Source organism: Falco punctatus (genome assembly GCF_963210335.1).
Source record: "Falco punctatus genome assembly, chromosome: 6".
In the NCBI taxonomy this organism is placed as follows: Eukaryota; Metazoa; Chordata; class Aves; order Falconiformes; family Falconidae; genus Falco; species Falco punctatus.
In genome coordinates, this window is record NC_137585.1 from 67,058,245 (window position 1) to 67,076,604 (window position 18,360).

General features: G+C 39.1%; 1 protein-coding gene across 1 annotated transcript in view; it reads right to left on the bottom strand.

Moving 5' to 3' along the window:
* Nucleotides 1-6: 6 nt before the first annotated feature.
* The window catches only part of SEMA3E (semaphorin 3E), a 175,859-nt gene continuing 157,505 nt past the window's right edge, over nucleotides 7-18,360 (bottom strand). The window contains exons 12-17 of the mRNA XM_080392038.1: nucleotides 15,962-16,053; nucleotides 14,752-14,793; nucleotides 11,439-11,605; nucleotides 5,483-5,550; nucleotides 3,823-3,962; nucleotides 7-1,223 (exon numbers count right to left, since the gene is read on the bottom strand). Of these exons, the coding sequence (XP_080248164.1) occupies nucleotides 771-1,223; nucleotides 3,823-3,962; nucleotides 5,483-5,550; nucleotides 11,439-11,605; nucleotides 14,752-14,793; nucleotides 15,962-16,053 (962 nt within the window). The 3' untranslated portion in view covers nucleotides 7-770. The remainder of the gene's footprint in view (nucleotides 1,224-3,822; nucleotides 3,963-5,482; nucleotides 5,551-11,438; nucleotides 11,606-14,751; nucleotides 14,794-15,961; nucleotides 16,054-18,360) is intronic.

The following is an 18,360-nucleotide window of genomic DNA, read 5'->3' on the forward strand; positions in this document are numbered from 1 at the left end:
GGCACTCCCTTAATTCCTGTCATTACCAACTCAATGTCCCTTACTAGAGGCAAGATAGGCTCGTTTTCTATCTAAACCCTTATTCCAAGTTTTTATATAGGTAAGTTGAATAATTTCATTGTTTGTGTTCTCAGCATGCATTTTACTTACACCAAGTTACTAGGCAATATTATTTAGCTGTGAGAGCACACTGTGCTTCATAAATAACCGATCAGGCAAAAAATGGTGGGAAGTAAATAGGATTTCCCTTTGTTACCTTTAGAGATAGCAGCACACTGTATTAACACAATTCATTGTTCTCAGTGATAAACTCAGACAGGTCATAATCAAAAGGAAAGACCTCAAGATGTGCCACTTTCAGAAGCAGGAGAAATTTGTGAAACAAAGAAAAGAGATATTTTTCATCCACTTGTGAATGCTTACCTATTTGAATTTGTTAAATATGCTGTCATGTGCAACAATATACAGCGCAAGCATGGTCCACACAGGAAAATGATTCGAGCACTCAAAGTTTGAAGATTGTCACGTCCTCCCTAATGCAAAACTCTGCTTTGACCTACTTTGAATCAGATAGTTAAGAAGATTTTGTTTAAAATGCTTCTAAACAGTCATCACGAGTGTACAGTATAACTTACCATAGCAATTTTGTTTTCAGTCCCAATATTTTATATATATAAACCTGTGTCATTTACCAAACCCAAGACTGATTTCTCCCACTTACATAAGTCCAAATGAAATTTTGCTCAGAAACAGTCGATGGAATTTGTCCATCAAGAGTCAGCTATGTTCCTGGGCAATCGGTAATGCTCTGGCCTGATCCTTGCCTTCTTCTCCTGAGGGTTGGCGTATTTCCACTTGGATGGAGACATTTTCAGCTTTTTTCTCTTCTTATCTGTACACCACACTTTTTCACAGTATTCTTCCACCCTCTGGAAGTTGCTGTAACCTATCAGTTGAAGAAATTCTTTGTACCATGGCTTTGATGCCTGAGGTATACTGCTCTGCATCGGGCATGGCATTTTGTGAGGTATCTCCTCCTCATAGTCTTTATTGAACATCTCATCTACACGTTCTTCCTCGACTATTTCCAGGGTGATTTTCCTGACAGTGTGAACAATGCTGTGTTCCACCGTCTGACAAAAATAAGTCCCTGCATCCAACCGATGCAGCTTCAGGAATAAGAGGCCAAGATCCATTTTGATTATTCTATCATCAGTCTTCACCTGAAAAACAAATTGATGCAGTTACAAAGCACAGCCCTCTGCTATTACATTCAATCACAGCAATTACTTCTGAACTGTACATTCATGAATACAATATTTAATTTTGAGAGGAAGATTAGAGATCCAAGATTCACAGTTTCTAAGTAACAAAAAATTTTACTTGAAGTAAAGAAGAAATGGAGCTGTGAAAGGAAAGCACTCTGGAGTATCTGGCCAGCATGGGAGGACAGAGTGGAGCAGACAGTCTCCTGTTTTCCCATGATGGGTTAGTCACTTGGGGCTAAATCACAGAGGTGAGTAACCTTGAAACATTCCGATAAAATACTGGATGGAAAACAAATGTGCATTTGCCAGCTTACCTGTAGTAAGTATCCCTGTGAACTTTCTTGTACATTGACAAATGCCTTTCAGGCAACATTCATAGGTATCTATAACTGCAGGACCATGGAGAACTTACAGCTTCAGTTCTGAGTTTGGTGTTCGAGTTCCCCCTACAGCTCCTGAGAGAGGCATTCACAGATGCTCGCAAGCAGGGAGCACTGAGCTCTCTAATCCAGCCATCAGAAGCACCCAGGACAACGGAATCCTCATCGTTCTATTCAACGGTAAAGTGCTGAATATTAAGCATAAGAGAAAGACTGAGAGCAGCCCTGCAGAGAAGGACTTGGGGATACTGGTGGATGAAGGACTGGATGAGAGCCAGACATGTCCACTCACAGCCCAGAAAGCCAACTGTATCCTGGGCTGCATCACCAGCAGCGTGGCCAGCAGGGCGAGGGGGAGGAAATCTGCCCCTCTGCTTTTGTGAGACCCCCCTCCCCTGCAATGCCGCATCCAGCTCTGGGGTCCTCAATACAGGAAAGACACGGACCTGTTGGAGCAGGTCCAGAGGAGGGCCATGAAAATGACCAGAAGGCTGGAACGCTTCTTTCATGAAGAAAGACTGAGAAAGTTGGGGTTGTTCAGCCTGGAGAAGAGAAGGAACTGGGGAAACCTCGTTGTGGCCTTTCAAGCTATGAAGATGGCTTCTAAGAAAGATGGAGAGAGACATTTTGCCAGGGGCTGTAGCAATAGGATGGGGGGAAATGGTTTTAAACTGAAAGACAGTAGGTCTAGTTTGAATATAAAGAAGAAATTTTGCCAGTGAGACACTGGCATAGATGGCCCAGAGGCTGTGGATGCCCCATCATTGGAAGTGTTCAAGTACAGGACTTTGAGAAACCTGATATAGTGAAAGACGTCCCTGCCCATGGTAGTGGTGGGGGGTGGACTAGATGATCTTTAAAGGTCCCTTCCAACCTAAACTATTCTGTGATTCTATGACTCCATGATTCTATTTCTTTCTGCTTTTATTTGCCATTTTCTAATGACTGTATTACTATTTACGAAAATTGAATAACTTTCAGCAGGAAATATGAAAACAAATCTGTCTTAGTAGTATAGAGACATACTGGAAGGTTAGAGTCTGTTCAAATTTACGCTACTGGCGTCCAGTATCTGAGCTGCTGCGTCCAATAAAATGTGTATATAGTAGGACATCCTCCCCACCTCACAGTTCACTACCTTCTGTGAAAGACCTGATTAATAGTTCTATTGTAAGAATGATTATGCATAGATAGGGAACTTCCAGCTAAATACATGAGGAAATACCAAGTGTGAAAAACTGTGTAAAGATCTGGGACTTGGACAACACTTCAGGCAAAAAATGTGCCTGAAATAGGGATGACATTCTTCTTGCTTGATTTTAGATATTTAAAGCAGTGTGGCATCCTTGGTTACTTTGTATATTTTTGTATGCAGTGGTTTACTAGTAATTTTTTTACTTTACCAAATGAAGCTGTCTAGTTTAGCATGAGATGATACCACTGGCTATAACTGCACCACCATCTAGTCTGACTTCAAAGGCAGCCTACATTGAGAAGCTCCTGGGTAGATCTCTTTATTATAAGTATGCACATTTTCTAACAATCAGATGAGTCCCACTCCTGAGATGTGCAGATGTCTGTGTCTGAGCTGGGGTCTCACATTTGCAGTAGAGCCTAGCTGCTAGGCAGTAAGGCAACCATCCTTATCCTTTGGCAGTCTGAGGCTTGTCTCCCTACATCTTTCCACATACTAAGTGGAGACAGCTACACTGATGTGCATCAAAGAGGTATTGAGGGGTAAATATAGTAACGCTTACAAAGTACTTTTATAATAGCAAAATATATGTGAAAGAGGCAAAGAATCTACCAACACCTCTTTTCAGAAGGTTCTGTAATGTAATGGGTGAGGCAGCAGGAACGAATAGATGTTAAACTAGACTAACACTCGGAGTGATATGTGCACATTTCACCTCTGCAATGAAGTGATGGATTCTCTTTTGTTTTGAGATCTTAAATCGGGCTTCACTAGATTTCTAACATCTGCAATCAAGATGCTGAATGCAATCACCAGATGAAATTCTCAGGTCTGTTAATTCAACAGAGCAAATGAACATAATGATTTTCCCTGACACGCGTGTACCTTTCAGCAGTTGATGACAGGCCTTTCAGTGAAGATGTAATATTCCTAACAGTGGGCTCTTTTACTTAAAATGTTAGTATATAAGCATATTTACCTCTTCCTTCTTAGTGTCATGTGCTCGCTGGACAAGCCAGATTACTTTTGCTTGTAAGGTCCGAGGGGTGCACTCCAGAAGGGTGCTGTTGTACTCTATCCCATAAACAAGGCGCTCCTCAGTCTTCTCTAGGACTTCGCCTGGAAGGAAAACAAAAGTTTTAAAAGTATGTGCTACTGCCAATACTTGTTAGTCCCCATATGCAGGGTGTATTTACTTTTAAGAGTGAAGTTCAATTCAGATCCAACCAGATAGTGACTGAAAAGTGGTGTCTGGTTAAGGTCTGACCTGCTAAATGAATTTTTCCATCATCTCAGACTCTCACAGGATCTGTTCCTGAGATAAAGGGACCAAACTGTGCCATGATTCAGCTAAGATTATGCACAAAGAAACAAATTTCAGTGTTTCACACTGCTAATTGCTTGTGCATGGTTCTTATGAATAGTTCATCTATTTCATTTTCACTCAGTGAAACAGGAGGATTCGATGAATGCTTAAATATAATAAATAATGAAATATTTTTAGGGATAAAAATGAGAACACACACCTTTTGCAGAATGAAACTCTTAAAAACTCTACTGCCCTAACCAATATTATACATGTCCATGTTATACACCTGGAAAATGAATGTATAGTTTTGGCTCAAGGGTGCTAATAAAACCAAGGTGAATGAAATTAATCAAAATTCAATTCTGATTTTCCATCCAACAAAATATCTGGAGGAAGATAAGCTAGATATTACACTAGTGATCAATTGTGCTTATTAATGAAATAATCTTATTCCGTAGTAGTGAGAAATATTCTTGAGACCAATCAATTTTACACCCTTAAAAATAGAGGGGTTGATATCACTGTGATTTCTTATGGTATTTTAAACTTACTGTGTAATTAGTATTTCATATTGGAATATACTTTTCCAAAATCTACTGTATATTACAATGGACATCAATTTTAATGATGCTTTCTCTGGTTAAATAACTAGTATATACCTAAATAATTTTTCTCTGGTTATCTATCTAAAATAACCTTTTATATTTGATTTTTTTTCTTCTGTAAGTGCATTGGGTGTTATCCTACAAAATACTGAGGATGTCCAGGCAACTGTTTTCTGTCTGGTTTGCCATTGCCAATACCAGTGTTTGAAATCATCACTTTCCACGGTCTGGACAAAAGCATAAGACACAGTATTTTTTTTGTATTTTTTCTTTTTTTAGGACAAATCTTGATAATGATCACAAAGAAACATTTGTGTTCTGGCATGTCATTGCCCGTGTCTATGCTACAGAGCTCCTTCAGTTCTGGCTGAGTGCTCTGGCAGTATTTCATATTCATTTCAGGATTCAGCCCTGTTATTTCTTATCCCTGTCCCATTTTTCCACTTGCATGTGTGTTGGAAGCCCTTACGATGCATTAACCACATCCCTAGTCTGAATGGCAGGGCTGCATGAACACTATGGGATGCACCCAACCTGCCATAGAAACAAAGTCATTCTTACACCTGGGTGACATGGGCTCATCTCTATGTCTCTTATAACTTATTATGGGAATATGCCAGTAAAAAACCTCAGGTGAGATCATGGTCTGGCTCATACTCTTGGCAAAGTCTGTGCTTTCTGCTCCACATATTTGCTGATAATTCATAAATGTGTGAGTAGTTTACCAATGAACTGCTGGCCAAAGCACTGCTGCGCTGCATTTCCGTGTCGAACATCTTGTCTGCGGAAACGTCTGGAGGGAAAAAAATGGGGTTGTTTGAGATAACAAGTTCAGCTTACAGATTGTTGGGTTTATGCTGAAGTGGCATTCATTAAAAACATAAGAAGCTAAATCTTGATTCCTAAAAATTTAGCATTTTTGTGAGAAATGCTCATTTATGCCTTGGTATTTTTGCTCTACTCAACCTATTGGGAATCATGTCTGAAAAAAAGACACACACTTGTCTGGGGAAGAGGCATAATTGTGTGTCCAGTTTATACATAACGACACTATTTTTATAAATACTAAACCAAGATCTTCTGAATGAACTGGGCAACATTCAGTGTTAGGAAGATTCAAAGGGACCTTTAGCCTGTCTTTGTGTTCTTTTTTTTTGGAAGCCAAGGAAATTGCCCTGCTTTAGTTTAGAACAGTTTGCCACGTATGTCAAAGGTAGTTCTTATATCCTTCTCATGCTATTTTTTTTTCACTTGGAAATATCAAAACACAGAGGAAATACTTTCTTTTATTACCTCTGTGTAGCAGACAGTTGTTAAGCTAATTTTTCTCAACAGGGAAACAAATTACAGTTGTTAAGCTCATTTTTCTCAATAGGGAAACAAATGCAGTCATGACTTTCCCATGCCTAGAAAGGCAGCTAGTAGCAGAACTGTGGTCAGAACCTGTGAGCCCTGGCTGTGTTCTGGAAATAATGCAATTATTTTTGAAAGAAAGAAGTGTTGTGGGATCTGGGCTTCAAATTCTTCAAATACATTTACAGAAAAAGAATGAAAACTGTAATCCTATGGTGCATTCCCAGAAGAACAGTGCTTTTATATGGCAGTTTTTTCCTCTGAGTACCCTGATATACAAAATCAGAGATTGCTTACTAGGAAAACAAAAGAGCTGGTTGGAATGTCTTATCTTGCTAGATGTAGTACTTCCAGCAATCTGAAGTTTAATTACACTAAGGATAGTTTTCCTATATATTCATAAGGAGTAATTCTACACAGTATTACCAATGCCATACATAACAGATTAACAGAAATATGCAGTGTAGAAAATCTTACACAGCAGGTATGCATACTACATAAATCATACATGATAGAAACAAGCAAAGCCAAGCAGTTTTGTTATTCTTTGCAATTACTACTTAAAGCTTTTCTCCAATGCTATTTGAACACAAAAGACAATTTTTATTTGGCACAACCTGAGTTTACTGAAGCTATTTAAATTTACACTATTAAAAGATCTTGCCCATGGGTGTTATTCATATTTCTAAACTGCCAGTAGACGGTGATTATTTTCTGAGTTCTGTCACCCATATGGACTTTTGATCCAGTGGTGCTGGTGGACCAAGGGGACAGCTTTTACCTTTACTAATATTCAGCAGAACCAATGTTTTGCCAGTGTTTTTTCAGCGGAATCTGCAAATTCAGTGGGGACTGTGTTGGGCCATTTAGGCAGAAGCACTGAAAATGCATGTATATTATCAAGCAAAAAATGAGATGCTGAGATAGTAATAGGGCTTTATCATGCCCTGGGAGTTCTCATTGTAATGTATAGATGCTGCAGATTTGTTTACTGATAACTCTGCTAAGTGTCAGTGCTGAATAATGCTGCCACCAGCTTTGCATATCTGTGTATACAGTTTAATCAGAAGAGGTATTCTCTTCCACAAATATACATAAATACTATAGACATAAGCCTTGGGGGAAAAGGAAAAAAAAAAGTTTTTACTGCTGTCAGGCACAGCAGCCCTATGAAGCAGGAACAGGACAGTTAGTAGGCATGTACTATTTACCCTTCAGTTCCTGAAGATCATTGTAGAGCTAAAAAAATCCTTGTCCTGTAAAACAGGATATTTCTCCAGTTGTTTGAACCATTTGAGTAAAAGAGATGTTTGTTTGATGGAATTTTTCTGTTGTGTGAAGGCTGAGAAAGATATTTTCACCAGTGCCTTCACTTGCTACTTTTTTGAAGAGAAGGAAAAAATGGGGAGAGGTGCTGAAAGAGAGAGACATGCTGGGAAATAAACTTATTTCACAAATACTGAAATAGTGAGCCTTGTGTTCATGTTTTTTGGGTTTGTGGGGGTTTTTTTTGTTTGGTTGGTTGGTTTTTGTTTTGTTTGGTTTTTTTTTTTTTTTTTTTTTTTTTTCTTAGTAATCATTTCATTCAGAATTCCGTGAATAATAGAGTAACAGAAAACTCCTAAGATAAACCACTGTAAGGAACAATGTTCAGTGAGTAGCAAATGTACTGAACAATGAAAGTGTCTTTTGCAATCTATAACTTCATTAATTTAGATTTCAGTCTGTAACTCTACGCTTTCAGGAACTTAGTAAAAATGATCTGCAAGAAAGCAACACAGTGATCATCATCATCACCATTACCATCATCTCCATGTTTCTGTATTATTTTTCAAGGCATAGATGAGGCAAAGTTGAAGAGTCTCAGGGGCTTACACAAATCATTGAGGTTTGTGTAAGAAACCAGCAGGATGAGCTTGGTTTGCCGAACCGAATGTGCCAACTGGGGGACATCTGGGTTCACACCCGGATTTAGCTGCAAGGTGGCAGCATCCCCTCAATGGCCACACCCCTTATCCACCACGCCCTGCCCCGCCCTGCCCCAAAGCACCTCTCTGGGGTGCCCCCAGCCGGGGGCGGCTGTCACTGCCCCCTCCAGCCTGGACACCCTATGGTGGGCAGGCAGCAAGGAGGGCCAGGAGGCTTCAGGGGGTTGAAAATAATTTTTGGGAAAAAAACCCTGTTCGGTGCTCCCTTGCTAACCATGAGAGATGAAGAGCATGTTTGTGTACTTGCTGGTGGAGCGTGTGGTGGGGAAAGAAGCCAGAGAGGGAAAGGAGGCAGGAGGGCGACCGTCAGCTTCTTATAATTAGCTGAAGAACCACAGGTCACCAGACCTACTCAAGCTGAAAGACATTTTAAAATGACTTCAGCTGTTTTTCAGCCTGGATGGTGAGCTGGCACAGCAAAGAACCTCACTTGTAGAATTTTGTGCTTTTTTAGATAAAAATTGAACCTGCCTAAATCAGACTGCAGAGGTAATAGTGAACTAAAGCATTTAAGTCCTGGACCTCTGCTTTCTCAAGTATACTTCATGGAAATGGAATGCAATATAATTTCCCTCTTTATCCTGTACATGCCTTAATTAACAGTTGTTCTGTTTCATGTTTCTGCAAACACTTGTCGCACCTTGGGGGCATTAGGCTCTAAAGCAGATGATAGCGTTTGAATTGAAGCAGGGAGAGCTCGTTCATTGTACATCTCTGCCTCTGTTCAACTCTTCACCAGTAGGACTGGAATTAAAAAGAGATCACTTAGCAGTGCTCTTTCTTACTGCACTAGCAAGGCTGCTCTTACAAATCAAAAGCCCACCTAAATGTACCGTACGAGGGTCACATTTGAGCAGACTGAGGTGGTATTAAAGCCTGCTTATGTGTGCTGTAATGTAAGGCACAGCTCCATGAGTTGCGATGAAGGGAGGGCTGCCAGGAACAGGGGAAACAAGTGCTCTCCAATACCCCTTGTGCTCACATCACTTGTACTATCCTGTGCAGCGTGAGCAGAAATCTGGAGCTCTGAGACAAGGGTAAATTAAGATGTGTATTCTCTGGGATATGACATTAATTCTGTCTGGAGCCCAAAGTTGCCATGGCAGGGTTATCACCTGCACAGGGTCACTTTGTACCAGAAAACTTCATGTTGTCTACTGAGACCTGCCTTTTCCAGCAATGCTCTCCACCTGCTACCTAGGAGGAGGCAACTTAAAATGACTTCCATACATGTCCTGAGTAGCTCTCCCTGCCTCTTCATGTACCACACAATGTGAGCTCCTAAGTTTAAAATGCTCTGAGCCTCAACTATGCACTAAAGTGAACAAAGCAAATGCCATCTGTCCCTCTCAATGTGTTAGCTCTTGCTGGCTGTTCCCCAAACTCTTATACGCAAAAAGTTTTGTAGACGTCAAGCACATTCAATTGAGTGCAAATCCCTTCTCCACTGCTGCAGTGCTTATCTTAAGAGAAGGATGATGATAACAGCAGTATTTGCTTCTTTTAGAGACTGACCTGCTGAATGGTGGGGAGGTAAGGCACAGGAAGGTGCCTGGGGGGCTGCCGGTACCACTCAACCCTGGATAAATGCCTATGTCAGGGGACTTAAAGGCTGCTACTCTGGAAATTGTCTTAGGTGAGAAATATGCTAAAAATGTACAACAGAGTTTGGGACTGAGTGAGTTTCTCTTATCTTTTCTTACACAATAAGTAGCCTGCAGAACAAAGTAAATGCTCCTACAGTCTTAGCAAGCTGCTGGGAAATATCTTAAACCCCTCCCTTCCCCAAATTATTTTTATGACATTAGATGAGTAACCCATATGCTTTATAATTATGATAATCCAATTTCTATTTACTGTAGGAAATCAATCTGTCTGACCCACTACATAGCTGCTCATCTTTCTTAATCTGGGGCCTGAGTGTTTTAGCCAAAGTCTTCTCACATTGAGCAGACAACCAGAGCCCGCTTCTTCCCTTAGGTCTGATTGTAAGAAGCATGAGAAAATTATGCAATCCTGCTTGTAAAAGTGGTGTAAACTCCCTACTTGGTTTAACCTATATGCCTTAGTGTAAGAAGTCCAAGAGATTCTTAATTATGCTGAGTCATTGGCTGTATTTCTCATTTTTACTTTTTAATGTGCCTTACACCAAAAGTTGTACTACCCAGTGTAACATGGCTGTGCTCATTATCTTGTAGAAAATATCCACAGAAACGCCTCTTGTGCCTGGCTACAGTCAGCAGTGTATTTGCTTGAGCTCATCCAGGTTCATGGAAAGATAAGTTGTGTAGAACGAAAAACAAATAAATAACCCCCCCACACACACTATCCTGGCTTTCCTTAAGAAACAATAATAAACTGGGATACTATGATTTGGTTTTGAATGAACCATCTCCTCTGGTTTTCAGGACTGTCTCCAGAAGTCACTCAATTCATTCTAATCCTTGCAGGCCATGTAGGTCTAATATATATAAGCACATATTTGCAGAAACAGTAATTGCAAAAAAAGCCACCGAAAGGATTTGAATTATGCATGACCCAAATTTTGCTGACTAAGGCTAGAAATTACCCTTTTTAGTGGCAAAGCTCACTTAAAGTCTTGTTTAAAGGTCTGGAATAAAATATGTATGTTCTAGTACCTGTGTAGCTGAATCGCAGGCACTGGGTTCGAGAGGGAATGAAGGAGGACAGGTATGTGGGAAATTACTGCACAAAAGAATGAAGGCCAAGAACCATGAATAAGTGAATGGTGACAGGGAGAAGTCCTCTGCCCAAGGCAAGACCTAAAGCACCTGAATTAGGTTTGTGCTTTGAACTGACCTCTAGAGAAACTTCTTTTTATAAATATATAAATAAGAAAGGCTAAGCCTAACCTTAGCTTTTGCAGATGCTCTGGTCTCATTTTGGCTTGTGAAGGTATTTGACTATTAACACAGAATCTTCTTCACTCTTCTGGGAAATTCTGTTGTGTATGTTATTGCAGAATGGTATGTCTGCTGTATAATACTACCAAAATAGGTCTCTGGCGTTGTAAAGAATCTTTCCACTGCATACCAAAAGAGGCATAAGGAAACAGAAGTTTGTTTAATACTTACTGCAAATAATTGCTAAGTGACTTTGCTTCATTCATAAAAATATTCCTGGTGCTGCAGTTTATGCCATCCTGTTAATACGGCTCCTTTGCAGTCCCCTAAGGTTGCACTTAATAAATATCTGACACATTTTCTCACTGCTCAGTTATTTTTATGAGGGGGAGATATGAATATCTTTGTGTTGTGGTAGGAACTCTTCACGTAGGTATTTTGCAAAAAGGGTTGTGAGGGAAAGCAGCAGTTCTCACCTCTTTGCTTGCATTCCTGTGGGGTAGTATCGGGAGCAGGAGATCCCATCCCACGCGCAGTAGGGATCTCGCGCGAGGCAGCAGTCAGCACAGGCAGTGCCGTACATGTCACACTGGTGGAACTTCACTTGGGCTATGATTGACTCAGATCCAACGTAAAGCTGTTGCTGAAAAAAAATGCATCACATACAACTAAATTCCTAGAATTTCTGCTAAAACTTCTGTTACCAATGGAGTTACTAAACAAATGTTAGCTTTATCGTTGCTCGCCAGTTGTGCATCCAGCCTGTGCCCTGAGGGAGGCAGAGTTGCTCTGTAGCAAAATATCTGATTACAGACTAAACTCCTGCATGAGCACAGAGGAACAGAAAGAAGGTATAATAAACAATTTATTTTGGCATTTCCTCGCTTCTGGAGTTTCAGCTTTGTAAGCTTTATTTTTGAATAGGCAGTTTAGGTTTCTTTTTCTTCCTCAAGATAGTTTCCAGTGCCTCCCTCTTTACACTTCCCTGTCACCTAACTGACCTGCAAAAAAAATCTTGACATGAAAAGCTTTAAACAAAGAAGTTCAAATTTGCAAAAGTTATAAGCCACTTCAATCTTAAAATGGGAGCTCTCGAGTAAATTTAACTCTTGATGTGGCTGCTTACAATATGGTCACATATACACGTGCATAGTCATACTATGATTTGTATAATCCCTCCATGCACAGGAGATAGATATATTTTTTTTTGTCTCCTGGTGCTGTGCAGCCTTTCCTTACAAATTAACAGCTCACAATCTTCTTCTTTAATACTTATTTGTAGGGTTTGGGGTTTTTTTCATCTTTAGTGCTAAGACTGTTTAAATCTTCTGAGTTCACATAAATGTCCTTTTCAAATAAATTAAAGATGATCAATCTAATTCTTGACATGCTGGTATAATAAATTCAGGAGAGAACAGCTTGGATTTACAGGTATTTTAGAAAAAGTCTTGTTGCTGGTGAAGGTAAACGGTCTGAGCACAGTGTGTGCTGCAATAGGAACTGCTTATGCACAGCTCACTTCCATGGTTTTACCAGTCAGAAAAAGGATTCCCTATGAACATTTAAGCTGTGCTTATCCTAACGGCCTAACTTAGTCCATATTCCTGCTCCTAAACCAAGCTTTCAAAATCTGACATTTTAAAATTGTTTAAAGCTGGAACACACTGGCAGCTCATTTAGTCTGGTTTACTGTCACTTATCTGTCACAAACCACAAAATTTAATACAGATAATTCATTCTTTTTCCTAATTAGACCTTCTATATCTGTTTAGATCACAGAAATTTAGCTTTCAGAAACGTCAGGGGAGAAGACTAGGAGATGCTGGTAACAGCAATACTTGAAGAGTTTTTCGGCTGAGATAAACCAGATGACAGTAGCAGGAACTCAATCTGCCAACTGGAATGAAGAAGAAACCTGGGAACCTTGTTTGAGGGGAATTCTTTCTTGTCTGTAAAGGCTGCAGTGTGCATGTCCCAGAAGACATGAACACTTTCAATGAGACATATGACATGGGATTTTCTCTTTCATCTTTTAGCAGGGGTAAAGACTGCTCTAAGTCTTGGTTCATCAGGGGAGGGCAAAAAGCATCGGATATCTAGCCAACTGAACATCAAAGAAGAACATTCCTTCCCAGTCTCTGCAGATAACTAGCTCAGCCATGAAACATGTTATTTTGTTGTACCACTGACTTGGTGAAGACTGGTTAGTGTTATTAGGGTAATGAGACAAAACTATCAAGGAGGTCTCCACAGGCTCACTAACCCCAAGTTCAAAAGAGGCCAGCCAAAATGCTCAAGCTACATAACTTTTTTCACATAAATTCAACTAAGTTATATTTATGTTTATTTTAAAGACAAAATTAGTGCTAAACCTGTCCCTAACACATATTCCAACATTTACTTGTCCTCAGTATCAGAAAACTATCCTATTTCCAGATTAAGTTTATCTATATCAAACAAGGTGAGCTTGGTTATTTAATCTGACATTGCTTTGCCATCAATGTTTAAAAAGCCTTACACTCATACAATAGGAAGTCACTCTGGTAAAATTTTATACCTGTCCTCTTCTCTCTGTCTCCTCTTTGTTATCTTGAAAAAGTTAAGCTACTTTCACTTTTCACAATCAGGTTTATTCTTCAAGCACTGGATTGCTTTGGTGGCATTTTTACGGTTCTCTCCAGATTTTCCAGATACTTCTTGAATTAGCAGAGTTAGAAGCACTTGGGAGCTGGATGTGATGGAGAAAGACTACTTCATTTTTTATAGAGTATCTCCTTTTTACTCTTCCAGCACAACCCTTTCACCATGACATTTCATTGAGAGCTAAAGGTAAGGCAAATATCTGAAATGACACTGAAGTCTTTCTCGAAATAATCACTCAGGTGCGTTGTTAGACAATCTAGTCTCGAGAGCTGCTTTCATAGTCCATGGGCAAAAACCCAGATTGATCCAGGAAATAATTCAGAATACACTATACCTCAGATCCTCCTCTGAATCACCATCAGAGTGAGTTTGTCTTTCTGCATTACCTACAGAAAGAATGCAAGTTGACTAGACACCCAGACTAACAGATCTTTTGAGGCACACTCACAGCTCCAATTAATGCAAGTTCACTCTTTGTTACTTGCGTATCACTACATTTATGTTCACCTATATTGTGCTGGATGTTTAATATCTATTAAAATATAACTATCCTGGGATGTTTATAATGGCTTCATCCTGAGATGATATGATGATATGGTACAAATGAGAATCTACCTACAAGAGCAATAAATTGGGTGTTTATATTGGCAGAAACTAGCAGAAACTCAAAAGGCATTGGATCCAAACAGCCCTGCCTTTCATGGGCAACTGAACATGTGGGAGAGCCAGCAAGGCTTTTTTTGCACTGATAGCCCCGTGGGGCTGAAGTCTGTCTGCATTTATCAGCAAGGAACTTTTCTGTGAGATGCCACATACACCAGGCTAATCCCCACTGTGATTACTATGCCAGTAATTCATGAAACAGATTGGGTTTTACTTGCTTTGATATGCATGATAGTGTGAACTAAGGAGATATACCATTAGAATTGGAAAATATAAATGCTTCATAAAGGAACAGAACATATCACCATAAGTTTATATTACAAAAGGATTACATGTGTCAGAACAGATCTCTCTATAGACGATGTACATACCTCTGTTTATCTATGTATGTATATATGTATCTATCTATCTATCTCTATACAGTTTATAGCTTTGTTACATTTGAGTCACAATCTTCACATTTCAAACTTGTCAAATACTTACCCTTTTTGAAGAGATTTCCATAGAAATAATAGGAACTGGCACCTAGAAAATAGGAAATATTTCCTTACTTAGAAAAAAAATGTATCTTCTTATTATGACAATAAATTGAATAAAATAATGTTGATCTTTACTTATTATACTCAGCTTTGCTTGATACTTTGACTTTCTTTAAGTTCTGATATTACAGAAAGATGTGAGGAAACTGTGACTTTCAGAAGTATTGCTTTAAAAGAGTCTAAAACCAGTCAACACTTAATTCAGGATTATCAGAGCCACAGGAACACTACAATTTCCCTGTCAAACATGACATCAGATCTTGGACCACTGAATCTCTTTTGTCCTACTTGAAAGTGATAAGTGGAGTGTTCTTTATAACAAAACATTCACTGAAGATAAGATAAAAATAGCAGGAATTCCTTCTTTTACCATTGTCCTCCCTGCCCTCTGCTCAGATTTCCTGGAGCAATGGCAAGACATATCCCCTAATAGGTGTATTTAAAAGGAGCTTTATCAAGAGGGGCGATTTCTGTGATTTCCCCCCAGGCAACAGGTCAATAGTCACAGGCCTTAAATGTGGGTACCAGGTTTAAACATCTAAATTTGGATGTTGGATTCTCCTTATGGGTCCAAGTAGACTAGCCTCTTACTTTATGTGGCTAACATGATAGGAACTGAATACTCGCTAAGAGGATTTCAGTATATTAGTTTGCCATGTACCAAATACTGAGCTTTAGTCATGGGCTGTTCTTGAACAAAATGCCATTTTGCCTCAGTAGGACTCAGGTTTGCCCACTGTAAAGACAGATTAACTGATTCACTCTTTCTGAGGATTGCTCTTTTTTTTTTATCTAGACCTCACTGAAGCTTACTTTGCACGTGCAATTTTACCCTTTTAAATACTTAATTGGATATGAGGGGAAATTAAATAAATTGCAGTGTTTCCAATTAAAAGCCACACTACAACCTCCAAACATGTAAACAGAAATACAGTAGTCCTGGTTTGCTGCAATGTGCTTCAGTACTTGGGCTATGTACCTCCACCTCAGGAAAACTTCAGCTGAAAATGAAGATTAGTCATAAAATAACTAGATCGTTGGAAAATTTCTTGCACGTAATTGTTACATAATTGACTATCCTCATATTTTTAGACATTTTAATTCTGCAGAAAATTCAAGACTCGCATATATGCTTCATATACAGCACAGTTCACCTTGAATACTTGCAGCTCTTCAAGAATCACTTCTTCCATTGATTCTGTCTCTTGATTGTAAATTGTAATGACTTTCAGTACAATTCCATTATCTGGGAATAAATTTAAACAGAAAACAAACAAAACAGAACTAAAGATTGTAATTGGTGGAAACATTTATATGGCCTTCAAATACATTAAATGACTTCTTCAAAGTGATAATGCATAGAACTTTCCAAATATGTACAGGTAATTGCATATTGCTTTTATTGTTGAGGACTCCTATTCTTAGAAAATAAACACATATGACAATTTGTCCCTAGCAAATAAAAGTCAACTGTGACATCCCCAAGCTATATGATTAATTGACTTGTGTTTTTCAAATTATGGGTCATAACCCCTTCGTGAGCTGTAAAAGGATTGAAAAGGGTGACTATATTTCAGAAAAAGAAATGAGAATAGGCAGGAGCTGAGTCCATCAAAGCAAGGGAGTGTAAAATAGCTTTAATTATAAGTTGTGAGTTTTTACACTAGTTAGGAAGTGACTAACTCTCCTTAGTTGGTGGCAGCAGCTCCGTTCCTCCAGGCAAGAGTACACAAAACCTTTAGGGGCTCATTGCCCACAGCTCTCACCCTGCTCCAGGGAAGCACTGAGCTGCTGTTGGTCTGAAGTTGTTAATCAAAGGAAGATGAACCAAGAAAAAGCTGCACGTTCAAAAAGTCTAAGGCACATTGGAGTCTAGATTTATCAGCCTCTCTGTCACTATGACTCTTGCAGGAAATTAAAACACGCGAAGGGCGTATGGTCTTCCACCAGTTCAGTATTGTCTTGCTGACTATTATTAGAATAGTCTTGCCTTTCTTAATCCAAAACTCGCTCATCAACTGTGGCAAATATTGCTTTCTTTCTTCTGTTACTTTTAGTCACCTTTGATTTACAGGGGAAATATTAAGCAGACAAGCACTGGGGAAAATATTCAGCAAAAGATCAAAGGGGCAAACATAAAGAGGAACCATTAAAATGGGGTCCTACACCACTTCTAAAAGAGAATACCTAATCAAAGGCATCCATTTTGTGATGGAACAGCAAAAAGAAATTGCATTCTGAGCTCTGATTTTCCTAAGTAAGTCCCTCTTCGTATCCTGCTGACAGACATGTGAAAGCCTTGACGTTCAGGCTTCATCTTTGATGAACCTTTCTAACCTGCACTGCTACCCTTAGAAAACTTCTGCTCATTGGTAAGACTCTCTTTACTTGTCTTACACAGCAGGTGTTGGACTCGGACAAAAAAGAAATTAACCCTTTCTAACATTATATTGCCAAGAGAAATAGTGAGGTTTTGGATGGGAGCTTTGCCAGAGCAGAGATTGCAGGACTTGTTTTAGAGTTTCTAAAGCCCAAATTCCTATGCTAGAACTTTTTGTCACCTGAGATTAGACATTTCAAGAAGGCTAAACAGGTGTTGGATGCCAGTTCAGCACAGGTCTAAAGCATACTCTTTAAGTCCCCTTAGATTCAACTTCACTGAGCAGAGAACTTGTCTACAAGAGTATTTGATACAAGATTTCAATCACATATGCAAATGGAAAATATGAAAAAATCTAGGCACCATTATAAAATCTGATGTACAGAAATACATGACAAAAGACACAATGTTTTATAGACAACACTAAGTCCAGTACTGTGACCATACTGAGGCCATTAAAAAACGCTTAGAAAACAGCCCTAATATAAATAAGCCTTTGCTATTGTACAAACATTTCTTTTGAATGTTCTGAACACTGAAATGTGTTTATCAGAGGAATTTCATTAGTAAAGAATAATTCACTGTAACTGCTTTCCTAGAAAAAATGGTCAAAATGATTTGTGATACCACTCCTGTTGTTAAATTGATAAAATACGAACATATGAATCCTTGGAATCTTTCCAGACAGATTAGTTGTGACCAAAGTCTTGTCTAGTTCCAGGCTTTCCTCTTATTTTCTTGAGTTTTCTTATTTTTTCAAATGTCATTGGAATGTGGTTTTTTTTTGTCTGGTTGCATGAAGTTAGGGCAGGTCTATGATATATTTTACCTTAGCCATATTTGTTTGGTAGACGTTTAAAAATCCTCTTTAAACAAGCTCTCTGTATCCTACGAAAATGGCACAAAAGAAAGACAAGAAAACTTGGCAGAAAACTTCTAAGAGTTTCTTTTTAAGAAACTTGGGTATTTCCTTCTTCCTTCCTTGAGCTGTGTTGTAACCCAAATCTGGAAGCTGGCAGTTTCTTTTTAATGGTATCAGCTAGACTTGTGGTCTCCAAAATTGGGTAAAATAAACCATGGAATAAAGCCAGTAACTTGAACTGTTATTTTTGAAAATTGTATCACTTTTGTTTTTCTCAGGTCTCCAGGGCTCAGCTCAGAGCTATGCTGAGA